Genomic DNA, 13,808 nt, shown 5'->3' with positions numbered 1-13,808 from the left:
TGAAAAAACAGGGTCCTTAGTTGGTAATGATGTTGCATTCGGGGGGTATGGGTCTCCTATATAGATACAGCCACGGTTCCCTTCTTCACACCCTGGCAGACTGGTGCATCCTCACATTTAAGACATTTCCAGTGAGAGCCAGATGTACTACAAGGGGGGAGCAATGGACCAGATATGTGGTAAGTACTTATTTCATTGTCAAATATATATATATATACATATATATATATATATATAAATATACACACACACACACACACATACATTGGTATAAATTAAAAAAATTAAAAATAGAAAGCTTTAAAGATTGTACTATGTCGAGTGATTCATATTTGTTTTTATATATTTATATATTTTTTTTTAATAGGTATTTATACCTTTTAGAAATAGATGACAGCTCGCATCCTATACATGGGAGTCTTGAAAAACTGGAAAAGGAGATTGCTGCACTCAGTTGTCTACCAACAACGACTACGTGCCCCAACCAGGGAGCTGGCACAGGTAGGGGAAATGACAGTATGATATAAGCTTTCTATATATTTATTATTTGACGAATCATTCAAATGATTTTATAATTCTATGCTCCCCCAGTGAAAAAAAAAAAAGTACATACGGGTGTCCAGTCTGAGAGACCTTCTACAAGGTATGTGACATCATCCATATATATATATATATATATATATATATATATATATATATATATATAGACATTTGTTTTATAACATGTTTTGACCATGTATGCTTGTACAGCAGGGAGCAGATTGACCGGTCTACACCAACAAAGGACACATGGTACTATCCAGAATGTTTGACTGACGAGGAAATGCTGCAGGCGGTCGTTGACTATGAAGAAGAGAGTACTACAATAGGAGCAACATCGGCAGAGTGTGTAACCCCATTTCAACAAAACAGAGCAGGTATACCCACAGAACCCACGGTGGTGATTGTGCACCCGAGGGACACAGCTAACCCCTTATATGTAGAGTTGATAAATGAAATCAGTGAACTGCGGCGTTCCAACACCGCATTAAAAGAGATAGTAACCGATCTATGTAAGAAACAAGAGGAGGCTAGACAAACACAGGACGCCAACGGCTGTTCCATAAAACAATACCTGATAGCTCAGAATGCATCCAGTGAAGCTATCATAGCTCTACTTACAAATAAATTTTATCCAAGGTGATCTACTAGGCATGGTGTCTATAAGGGGTGGTGTCTAAATAAACAATACAGACGTGTAGTATGCCTCCCCCCAGAAAAGTTTTGAAGAGGGGCACGGGTGATATACATCGATCAGGGGATAACCATAATAATAATGATGATGGGTATAGGGTCCTGTTACAGAATACAGAGAAACAGCTTAAAAGCCTTCGTGCACTGGTGGAGAGATCGCGCGTTGATGCTGCTGCTGCTGCTGCTGCTGCATACCCTGCCGAAGCTTTTCATGATGTTGACAGAATTCATTATACGGAACAACATTCATCGTATCTAGACAGCTGCTATGCAGACTTGGTCAGTGTCCTAGACCCAGGGTTTAATACCACAGGCGCAAATAGCCACGTGTTGGATCATGCAGACGGCCCACTTGTGTACACAGACAATGATGCAGGGGCTGGGGGGTGTGTGTTGGCAGAAATATGTGACGACCGGCTGAATCAGATGGGGGCAAATGGAGATGTGGAGCATGAACAGGGTGTTGGGGGGCCTGCTGAGGGTCATGAGGGAGGGTCATGGGAGCAGGCCCGAACAGAAGGGGGGCATGATGATACACTAACAGGAGGAGGAGGGGAGATAATGAGGGGGGGTGAGACCTCCTCAGGCATAGAGGGAAGGACAGTTACCATGAGAGAGATGCCTTCATTCAATGCATTTGAGCTTAGACAAGGGGTTGATTTCAGAAACGTGGATCTTACTGACCTTGAGCAAATCCCCTACATGGTCAGAGAAAGAGTGGCGGGTGTAATTGATAGAGCTGTAGAGGCCTCTCCGGCTGGTAGTGTGCTGAACGTTTTGTTACGGGGACCTTCATTGGCTAGTGACATACAAGCTGTTCTACGCGTAAACGAGTCGTACAACTCTGACTTGTTTATGGAGCAAATTGCACAAGTGATACAGAGCAATGATGAGACTATAACGGATGATGAATTGGAATTAGTGATCACCGTAGCTAAAAACAGAAACGGTGGGGGTTATTTAAAATTAGCAAATGTCCCATATGATGTGATATTATCAAAGAAGGGTCGGTTTCTGCACACCCCTGACAATACTGATAATAACCTGTGCTTTTCGCTCTGTTTAGCACATTTTAATCATCCAGACATGTCCCTGCAAGATAAAGTGATATTTGCAACTCAACTACATAGATCGTTGGGTTTTGGACCAATGCACAAGGTCTCATTCTCCGATGTAGATGCTTTCGAAAGACATCTGGGTGTGAAAATCATAATCTTCCACCATGCAGCAGCAGGTCGTAAACGACTTCAGTGTTTCCAAACCCACGATGCGCCTCATCCCCGGACAGTCTGGTTATATCTACACAATGACCATTATCACCTGATTGAAAACCAGCAAGGCTTTTTTGGGGCAAAACAAGTATGTCAGTATTGCTACCAAGCCTATGAACATCGATTATACCACAGCTGTGAACAGCTGTGTAATGTGTGTTTTACATTAGAGTGTCGTACACAGCTGGGTAAAACACAGAAATGCGGTGATTGTAAACGCATATGTAAGTCGAAATATTGTTTTGATCAGCACAAGCGGCCAGAAAGCGTCCATGCCCTCATCCCCTGTGATGCTATGAAATACTGTGAGGCATGTGGAAAAACATACAAAGCAGGACAAAAAGCGCACAAATGCGCGCCAAAAGTCTGCGTCCACTGTGGTGAGCAACAGTTGGAGAGCAATGATAAACATGAGTGTTTTATTCAGCCTCTTGAAAAGAAAGAGCCGCAAACAACCTACATATTATTTGACTTTGAGACAAGGTTTCATAACGGAAAACACGAGGCAAATTATGTATGTGCTATGGATTTAGAGGGAAAAAAGTTTTGTTTCAGTACTTTGAATTGTGTGGACACCTTTGTGAAGTATTACAGAAGACCTAGATACAAAGGCTACACGTTTATCGCCCACAACGCATCCGGCTTTGACAACTATATTCTGTTGGAATATTTTGTCAAACAAAAGATCACTCCGCAAGTCACCATGAGAGGGAGTTGGGTGATACTGATGTATGACATTTCATACCGGCAGAGATGGATTGACTCATTCAGTTTCCTTCCCATGCGATTGTCAAAAACCCCCGCTGCCCTAGGGTTCAGTGATGTCGAGAAAGGCTATTTTCCCCACAAGTTCAACACCCGGGAGCATGAGTATTATGTCGGTAAATATCCTGATCCGTCCTACTACGGCTTTGACGATATGAGTGATAGCGATAAAGCAACATTCATGGAATGGTATAATGCCGTTTCAGGAGGAACATTTGACTTCCAAAAAGAAATCGGACGCTACTGTGTTAACGATGTAGAAGTGTTGCGAAAAGCCTGCAGCATCTATCGTGAGACATTCATAGTGCACGGAGTTTAGCACGGAGTGCACGGAGCTTGACCCCTTCTCATTTACCACCCTAGCATCCAGCTGCATGGGGGTGTTCAAAACCCTGTTTCTCCCAAAGGACACAGTTGCTCTAACGTTTGAGGGGGCATACACTGCTCAGAATAAGACGTATTCTGATGTATCGATGCAATGGCTTGAATATGTGGCCCTCACAGAGAATATTGAGATTAAACATGCTCTCAATCACGGTGAACAGCTTTTTGAGCCGTTCTATGTGGCTGGCTATAACGCTGTAACAAACACTTGCTATGAATTTGCGGGATGTTTTTTCCACGGATGTGTCAAATGCCACGTCCAGAGCGACATGAACCCTGTTACAAAAATCACCTACGGTAGACAATACAGGGTGTTCATGGACAAAATATATTCTCTACAAAAACAACACGGGCTGCGAGTTGTAGTGATGTGGGAGTGGGAGTGGTCGTCGTTAAAACGGACGAGCGGGGCTGTACAGGCTTTTATGGCTACTTACAAAAAGCGTGAGCGTCTAGAGCCTAGAAAGGCCCTCTTTGGGGGACGTACAAACGCTATGAAGCTGTACCACAAGATCGGTGCTGATGAAAAAATCAGGTACTACGACTTCACCAGTCTTTATCCGACGGTTCAGGCTAAAAAGCAGTATCCAGTTGGACATCCTCAGGTTATCCTGAAGGATTTTGAGTCTATTGACAAGTATTTTGGACTCATAAAGTGCACAGTGCTACCGCCCAGAGGGCTGTTTCACCCGGTCCTACCATACAGATGTCATGACAAACTCATGTTCCCCTTGTGTGGCAAATGTGCTGAGGATTTGAATCAGAGTGGCGAGTGCACTCACGGAGACAGAGACAGACTGCTGGCGGGGGTCTGGGTGTCAATTGAACTGCAGAAGGCTGTGGAAAAGGGATACAGGCTTGTGTCCATTGATGAAGTTTGGCATTTCCCCAACAAAACAGACACATTGTTCAGCGGGTATGTGAAGACATTCATGAAGTGTAAACAGGTAGCGTCCTGCTACCCTGGTCATGTTAAAACCCCCGACGACAAGGAGAAATATGTCAAAGACTATTTTGAAAAGGAAGGCATTCAATTAAACCCTGACAAAATCAGGGTCAACAAAGCCATGAGAAGCTGCAACAAACTCCTCCTAAACTCTTTGTGGGGCCGTTTTAGTATGCGCAATAATATGCCTGCATGCGAGCTGATCACAGATCCGGCTCGGTTCACACAATTGATGTTTAGTGACCACTTTGATGTGCGACAATTCTGTTTTATCTCAGATGACGTGGCTTTGGTACAGTGGCGACATGCAGACGCCCGCGGTTCCCGTATAAAAGACGTAAACGTCTTTATAGGAGCCCTGACAACTGCCCATGCCAGATTGATGCTCTACGACTTGTTAGACAAACTGCAGGAGAGGGTCTTGTACTGTGACACAGACAGCATTGTCTTTACATCGAGAGGGAGCGACTGGGTGCCGCCCCTGGGGGCATATCTTGGTGACCTGACTGATGAGTTAAACAGCAGAGACATATGCGGACTGCCTAGTGAAGACTACATCACAGAGTTTGTATCAGGAGGACCCAAATGCTATGCCTATAACACGGTACAGGGTAAAACAGCTGTCAAATGTAAAGGCGTCACATTAAACGCTAGAAACGCCTCCGTCGTCACCCCCCAGTCACTGATTGGCCTCGTACAGGCTTATGTAACCAATCACAACACACACACTTTGACCACAGTGTCTGAAACTATCAGGCGTGATAAAAAGAAGTTCCATCTTAAAAACGAGACAGTTTTTAAGCAAGTCAGAGTGGTGTACAATAAGCGGAGGGTGTTGTCTGACTATACGACCCTTCCTTATGGATACTAACAGCGATCAAGGATTTGATGCACGACTACAACACCCCTTTAGTTTGGTAGTGAGTGGGCCTTCAAACTGTGGAAAGACTTTTTTTGGGGTTAACCCTAACCCCTAACCCTAACACGCCCATAAAATCGACCCCCCTAACAACCCGTTTTCGAACAATACTCGTCAACTCTATGGTGTTCATGGTGTTTAAAAGTTATCCACCAAGACTTGTCGTTGGTTTGATATCTCGATAACGGAGTCAAAAACAGAATAACATATGATATTTATGGTACGAGGAAGGGCCGTTCTGAAGCGGACCTCCAGGCGCACATTCCCCGTCTTGATTAGTGACACGTTCCCCGACTGCCCGTCGTCAGGCTCCAGATTAAAACAGAACAGCGAGTAACCGTGACCAAAGTCACTCCGTGTTACAGCCAGCGATCTGTCTTTTAAATGTCGACCTGTTGTTTGAATCATGTGGTAATATTCTCTCACGTACTGGCCGCTCTGGAAGAGTGGCTGTAGCGGTCTCGCTGGATATGCGTGGCCATCAGCGTAAATGCTTAAAAACTCGGTGTCATAGTGTTGGAAATTAAAGGGATTCCGTGTATAACTACCCGTGTATCCTTCGTTGTCAACAAACCCTAAAACAATAAACTTAGGGATCTGTCCCATGAATAGATTCTCCTGGTTGCAGACTCGGGTCCCCGCCAGAATGGAGAATGTTTTCAGCGCTACTCTGTCGATGGCATACTTGGCGTTTGTGTGTTGAAGAGCCCTGCTGTGCGCCAGTCGGACCGTCGGAGCTACGGAGACCTTTTTTACAAATACACTAGCGGCGACTATCTTGACCTTGTATTGAGCCGCTGCAGCCGTCATCAGCGAGAATTCGTCTTTTGACCGTATAAATTTCAAGGAAATATCAACGCCGTTAAGCAACAGCTTCTCTTGAAAAAACAAATCGGCATGTATTGGTACAATTAACTCCACTATACGGCTTTCAACGGTGTGTCCTCCTCGCGCGGCCAGCCCCTCGTTGTCCCCTTTAATAGACGTCTCGTCCATATGCTGCGCGGTGTCTTTACTAAACAGAGCTGTACTAAACTGCGTCTCCAGGGTGTCTTTCCCGTAATTAAGCAAACATTCGATTATGCCTCGGTATGGGTAGGTGTTTGAAGATTGTGAAATGAGCCTGTCCCCTAGCATGATATCAACCTGGGAGAATAAGGTACATCCAGGGTAATTTATGAAGCCGACATCAGCATCGGCTGCTAAATTGGACCCATCCGCATTAGTTATCTTTACACGCATATACAGAAAGGTATCGTTCAGATCCAGGTAATCTTCCCCGCTGGCCGAAATATGAAACTCCAAAGGGCCTCTGTCTGTAATGGATGAGACTGGCGGGATCTCGATGAAGGAATATTTCTCTATGGACGTTTGTGTATAAGGAACAGTAAAGAGATCCAGTTCAGACTTGACACACTCCGCCGACTGATTATGGATGAGCGCCATAGTTTCTACCTCTAAAATATGTCTTTAGCCAAAATCCGGGCACGTTTTATCTGAGAACCTCTTCGGGCTGTGCCAGATTTCTTTTTGACTCCCGCCTTGTTCCTACCATCCCTTTTACATTTTTTGGTCCCTGGCCCCGCACCGCCCCTGCCTGTGGGGGGTCTTTTCAAAGCCCTGCGGGTGTGTATTAGCATGCCGTGACCCTGCTGCTGCTCTGGTTGTTGTTGAGCCCCAGAGAACGGTCCTTTGGCTATATTTGATACAACGTCTCCGATGATGTTAGTAGCGGCTGTTTTCAAATGTGGTTTAGCCAGGCTGAACCCCCGTTTTAAAAGAGGAAGGGCCATCCTGAGCAGCCCCCGAAATATACCCCCCAAACCATTGCCATATTGTGTCTGAGATCCTATAAATCCCGGTAGTTCTCCGCCGGCTTGGTTCATATAATATGCCATATATCGGCCGTCATCGTGTGTGTAGTGGCTATTCCTCATCTTCCACTTGTTTTCTTCTTTTTAGAAACGCTGTTTTATAGGTCTGAAATGTAGCTTCGCTATGACCTTTCCGTATAAAAAGGGTATGTATCCGTTCTGATCGTTTTTTATGGATATCTCAATATCATTAATAACGTTTTTGGAGAGAGATGTGTATTGCGGCCTGTCGTAAGTCAGAGTGGGTATGCGCCGTTGTTCGGCAGCCACATTTATACATCTTAGAAGAGGTACATGGCTGTCCCCCACTAATTGATAGTCGACAATATCGCTATATATGTAAAATGTGTAACAACCTGCATGTATATCGGCGGGATAGGGGGTGATGTGGGATCTGTCAGTAGTCGGTAGGGGAAAAGCCTCCCCATCTTTAAACCCCAATATTGTCGCGAGCCGTCCTACAAAGGTTATAGTTGAATCCTCTGTTGACCCCAGAAAGTATACGCGGTTTTTAACACTACTATAATGCATAGATACCCCCTCCAGCTGCGTGTTAATGCTGATTCGAGCATTAAACGCTTTAACAATAGCCTGTATAGACTCATAAACCCCAATGTCCATAGTAAAGGCCGATTTAACCCTATTTTTACCATTGTACACTTTTACAACCGCATCTGTTTTCGGAAAACTGTACCACACTCTCGGATACTGGAATTCTACCAACCCCACCTCATGTGGTTCGCTCAGAACAATGGCCTTGGCTAATTTTGTCCTGTAGTTCCATATCTGATTTTTAGGATAAACCTGAGCAGACGCGTTACTAGGTAGTGTAACATAAAAACCATTCTGGGTCATCGTGCCGTGTCCTATGGTGGCCGGTTTAAGAGTGAACTCTCAAGATGCATGCATGTGTCTTTTATCAAGCATCCGTTATGTCTTTTTCTGAGACCCAGGAGTTAAACTTCTCGGGCCATCCCAACCATTTCACAAAGACCTGCTTCATGCCTCTGGAGATTTTTCTATCCATAATTTTTTCTATTTTAAACACCTTGTTTTTACCTATAATTACTTTTTGTAACTCCGGTTCGTAAAACGTACCTTTCAACAATTCCCCTGCACAATCAGTTAGTTTATAAACCGGAGGATCTCTGGCTATACACCTTGATATTGTAAAATGCTCATCGGTGAATGTTTGTTTATAACCCTTCCTAAATCCCCCGCGGAGTTTTGATATTCTCACGGTGTCGCCCTTGTTAAATTTAAAGCATACTGGCTTCTGAGGGTACAACTTGTACAGTTGGATGAAGACCGTCTTCTCATTGTCTTTATTGACTGCTGATGGCTGCATCTTTATGGACCTGTGGTGTGAGTTATTATAGGCCTCGACAAGCTCCTGTACTACATCCACATATCTTCGTGAATTAACGGATGTTAAATATCTCCACATGCGGGTTTTAAAAGTCCTGTTAAAGCGCTCCACCACGCTGGCCTTGGTCTCATTCGATGTTGAAAAATGCGTAATTTTATACTGTGACATTAACCGCTGAAAGTGTTTGTTATAAAACTCTGTACCTTCATCTGTTTGAAGTTTCACAGGTATGCGTCCGTCACTCAGAATGTCTTTAAAGGCTTTTGTGACTGTGAGGCCCGATTTGTTAGAAAGACATCTAACCCACGCATATTTGGAAAATACATCGATACACGTCAGTAAATACCGCACAGTATCATTTTCCTCAGCATATTCACCCATATCAACTAGATCAGCCTGAAACTGTTTGTCAATGCCGCTGACCAAAACCCTATTCCTCGGGAAATGTACGGCTGCCTTGGCGTGTAATGTGTACACGTCTTGCGCCAGTAGGTATTCGTTAACACTAGATAGTGTCGGCGTCACCCCGGTACATTCTCCAACCGCATTGCGAAGTTTAGACACACTGCCTAACCCTCCCGGATGGGCTGGGTCTAGATAAATCTTCTGTAGAGTCCCTTCCATGATAATACCAGAGTATAAATGACCGACAGTTAATTCGTTACAACATATTTTATTTCTCTTGTACAACATGTGACAAGCAGATTGATAGTATAGTAGTATTTCGCCCCACTGCAAAAGCAAAAATACATTTTCAGTTATAAAAACACTCAAGAACTTCATTCATTTTCGATTTCATTTTGTTTTTGTTTTTAGCATGTTAGATTGTTTTTACGCATCAATGTCTGTCGCATCATCATCATCATCATCATCATCATCATCATCATCGGGTACCTCCAATGCTTCATACGGGTTTGATACTTCTCCCCACAACCTGCCAAGCTTTTTCAGTTGGTTCATTTTGAGTTCATCTTCCCCGATCAGTGTATCATACATTTTCTGGATACTTTCAGCCGCCTTGCCTCCAGATTTCAGCTCGTCAAGAAGTACTTCCGCACCCCCCTGGATGCGGTCTGCATCGACCTGAAGGTCATTCATATCCATAAACAGGAGGATGGCGGATATGAAGTTGTCATTCCAGAGCCTTTTCATCAGCGGATCAAAGTGTAGTTCGTAGAACCAGTCACATGGATATAAACACGGATGGTTTTTCTGACTGGGATTATTTGTTTGACAGCCGTAGCAGATCTCTATATTATATTTAACCCAGACCTTGTTCAACAGATGTAGCACCCCGATTCTAAGGTATTCTAGGAACCGTGCAGTATCCTTAAACACCTCGTGAGGTTCACAGAGCTTCTTTTCTTCTTTTTTTTCTTGTGTGGCCGTCGGTCCGGGAGGCGGAGTCTGAGGTGGGGTGTGAACCATCAGAGCTGGAGGTGAAGGAGAAGTGGGCGGGGTCCATCCCCCCTGGGTCCCTGAGATTTCAGAGACTAAACAAAAAATGTTTTTTTTTTTTTATGATTCTGCATGAATTAACATCAGTGACAGAAATATATATATATATATACACACAACATTAGCATAACCCACCTGTCATTCTTTTAGATGATTGAGGGGTGAATTATTTTCGGTCTACACATGGTAGTAGATATACCAGGTTGCACACCGCTCGGTGTATTGTCGTAAACAAGACGTTTTCTAACAGCCCCGTAAGCCTTACTGACGCTGTCTCTCTGGATAGATTTGTCAATCTGACTAAACACTTTTTGCAGAGCGGGCCAGTCACACCACTGAACAAAGAACACGAGGGGGAACCATATATTAAACTCTTCAATGGTAAGAGGGTACGGATGCTCTCTCCATCCTCGGCGGCCTCTTTGAGCTACCACATACTCTCTGTCTTCACAAACGTTTAAAAAAATGAAATCGTCAGGGCGTCTGTTGTACCGATCTGCCATGAGATGGTGTATTTTAGGCCCTGTTGTACTATACCACTGAACAGAGTATAGAGATTCTAGAAAACCTGATTGTTCAAGATCTATGCAGACAATTGATCGAAACTGCTGCCAATCTTTTACAGACATACACCCATGTCGACCCCCCACAGCAGCCTCATCATCAACTGTTTCACCAACACCCCCTCCTAGCTTGTCTTGGGCCTTGATTCTAGAAATCATAGTGACCGTGCCATCATAGTATTTAACATTATACACGTACCCATAAACACCCTCCAGCTCTAGCTCTACAGCCGGCTCTCTAGAAAGACATCCCTCACGCTTTTTCCGGCTCTGGGAAGCATCTACATCTGTATAGCATGGGCTATTTTCTGTAGACATACCTATGTCAGTCTCTGCGGCCTGCTCCATGCAATATGCAGCCTGCATTTTGCAAAGAATCCGTGTGCACAGCAATAGTAGCGGAACCAGCAACAGCAGCAACAGCAGCAGCAACAGCGGATGAGGCCAAAATGAGTGCGTTGGTGGTGGAGGTGAATAACACATCTATATATATGATGAAACCCCTCCTACAGTCCCGTGTTTCCGGTCAAAACTAACGCCCATCGCATAAAACACCCACTAATATGGCAAATTTCCAATCAAAACCAAGCACATCATCGTCAAAAATGGTTTACGTATCCATTCGTAAAATGACGCATTTCCGGGGCATGACTTCAAAATGGCGGCGGTCACATGCCCACCCCACACCCCTCCTACCCCCCAAAAGTTCAATGACGCATTTTTCCGGTCAAAATGGCGGCGGTCACATGCCCACCCCCCCACCCCTCCTACCCCCCAAAAGTTCCCTCTTGCACGTGTCTGAGGTCAAAGGTCACATGCCAACCCCCCACCCCACCCCTCCCGCCCCCCAAAAGTAGGTCTTTATTACTACTGCCCACTTTAAAAACAAAAGTGAATAGCAAGCGAAAGGGGTTTGCAGTTTCTAAACTTTCTTTGTTTCAATCCAAACTTAAGTTCAGTGGGGACAGCCGACTGTGAGCCTGGCAGGGGTGGTCGGCATCTTGGCCGGCGTGATTTCCTCCATGATAGAGTCCGTAGGAGGCTACCATGCTTGTGCCAGGCTATCCGGGGCTCCACCTCCACCCAAACACGCTATCAACAGGGGGATCGGCATCGAGGGACTGGGCTGTCTGCTGGCCGGAGTCTGGGGCACAGGGAACGGTACGACCTCTTACAACGAGAATGTCGGCGCCCTCGGTATTACAAAGGTAAGACAAGCCTCAGTAAACGCGGAAATTTCTCCAATCTCATTTTGGGGTTTATTGATTCTTGTTTAAAAACTATTTTTTCAATCAAAGTCTTGTTATTGTCTACCTTCTGCTTTTGCAGGTTGGCAGCCGCATGGTGATTATAGCCGGCGAAGTCTTGCTCGTGGCTATAGGTGTGTTTGGTAAAGTGGCCGCCATATTCACCACCATCCCATCACCTGTGATCGGAGGGATGTTCCTGGTCATGTTTGGCGTCATCGCTGCAGCAGGAGTTTCTAACCTGCAGGTACAACACTGTAAAATCTTTTTAAAAATCTTTTAACTTGACCTAAATGTTGGTTTAATCCTTTTTTTCCTCATATGTCGATATGAATTCCTCTCAAAACATCTTCATTTTTTGGCTTGCATTCCCCTTGTTAACGTGTTTCTACGGTAAAAAATATTTTTGGAGAGAAGTTGACATAAACCTGAATAAGATTTGGTTTTCTTTTGGGAGTTACGTAGTAAGTAGCCTACCGGATTATTGTGAATTATTATAAATGATATTCTGTTTATATAACCATACAAACATTTGTATTAAAAAGCATACCATATCGAGTGAAGCTAAGGAATTATTCAGCTCCCTTGATGTTGGATGTATTTGGTCTTCTCGGTATATTTAAAATGTGATCACAACCCCATTCATGGTACCACCATGTTTCATATTTTTTTTATTGCAACGAGCATTTAAACAGCATACAAACTACAAACAGCTATTGTTTAGGCGGTGCCTCATATTTTAATTAACCTTGCTTGGACGGTACATATTTTAATAATAATGTGTTTACTAATTCACTTTACTTATTTGTTAACACTTTATCACATTTTCTCTCGATGCACAAACCGATCTCTATGGATCTCCTCCATGTGAGTAAATCCACCAGGAGGGCAGCAACATCTGTATCCACTCAGCTATTCCCCATCAGATCCAGCTCGATGGCTTTGTACAAACTAACGAAGGATTCGGCCCACATGCGTCGCTGGTTTTCGTTAGAGGAATTGACCGTCGAGGCGTAGACGAAGGTCAACGCCTCCAGGTGGACCTTTGGTGGGGGCTTTTGAGAGGCACAGAGCAGGTGTAAAAACTGCTCATGAAACACAAAAAATGAACAAGAGAAAGAACAGAATTCAATGAAAAGTGGAGGTTCGGTTGAGAATATGCTAGTTTGTGATCCAGCCAAGAAAATGTCTTGCACTAAAATGTATTGAAAACGTATTTAAGGGGGTCTCTTTTATAGTCGGGACAAGCAGTTGCATTTGTTTTCATACAAAAGGAGCTTTACACACTTATAAGAGCTGAAGATTTGGTGACTGTACATTTACATTTTTGGATGTTTACAATGGTCATTTATATTTGAAAGGATTGATAGTTCGTCAAGTAAATTGTAACAAACCAACTTCAATTAATGTAAATAAGAAGTTGAAGTGAGGTAATTGGTTTCATGATGTTTGCTCAGTCACGTTACGGCATGTTTCTGTGTTGTTCATGTTCGTGAAATTTGTCCAATTGCCTTGCAAATAAATGCTTTGCTACTTGTTAAAAGCCAAATCCAGTTCATGTAGTGATTTTTACACGTCATTCATATTAGCTCACACAAACACACCATCCATCTGTTCCGAACCCATTGTGGCCCGCGAGTCAAAAGGTTCTGATCTAGACCCTGTTGATCTACGTGACGAGCAGTCTACACAAACTGAAGTGTTTTAGCACGTTGTTCTGATTCATGGGGCTCTCACCAGGACATACTGCACTTTAGATTAGATTAGAAAACTTTGAGT

General features: G+C 43.9%; 1 protein-coding gene and 1 long non-coding RNA gene across 2 annotated transcripts in view; one reads left to right on the top strand and one right to left on the bottom strand.

Annotated features, from left to right (window-relative positions):
- Positions 1-13,578, top strand: part of LOC120812482 (solute carrier family 23 member 2-like) — a 38,151-nt gene extending 24,573 nt beyond the window's left edge. The window contains exons 7-8 of the mRNA XM_078097583.1: positions 11,737-11,990; positions 12,112-13,578. Coding sequence (XP_077953709.1) covers positions 11,737-11,990; positions 12,112-12,312 — 455 coding nt within the window. The 3' untranslated portion in view covers positions 12,313-13,578. The remainder of the gene's footprint in view (positions 1-11,736; positions 11,991-12,111) is intronic.
- Positions 9,419-11,232, bottom strand: LOC144391052 (uncharacterized). The gene is made up of 2 exons (XR_013454917.1): positions 11,103-11,232; positions 9,419-10,254 (listed from the first exon to the last, which is right to left on the bottom strand). It is a non-coding gene; the product is annotated as an uncharacterized LOC144391052 (long non-coding RNA).
- Positions 13,579-13,808: the final 230 nt, after the last annotated feature.

This window comes from Gasterosteus aculeatus, chromosome Y (assembly GCF_964276395.1).
Source record: "Gasterosteus aculeatus chromosome Y, fGasAcu3.hap1.1, whole genome shotgun sequence".
Classification (NCBI taxonomy): Eukaryota; Metazoa; Chordata; class Actinopteri; order Perciformes; family Gasterosteidae; genus Gasterosteus; species Gasterosteus aculeatus.
This window is presented reverse-complemented; position numbering and strand designations above follow the sequence as displayed.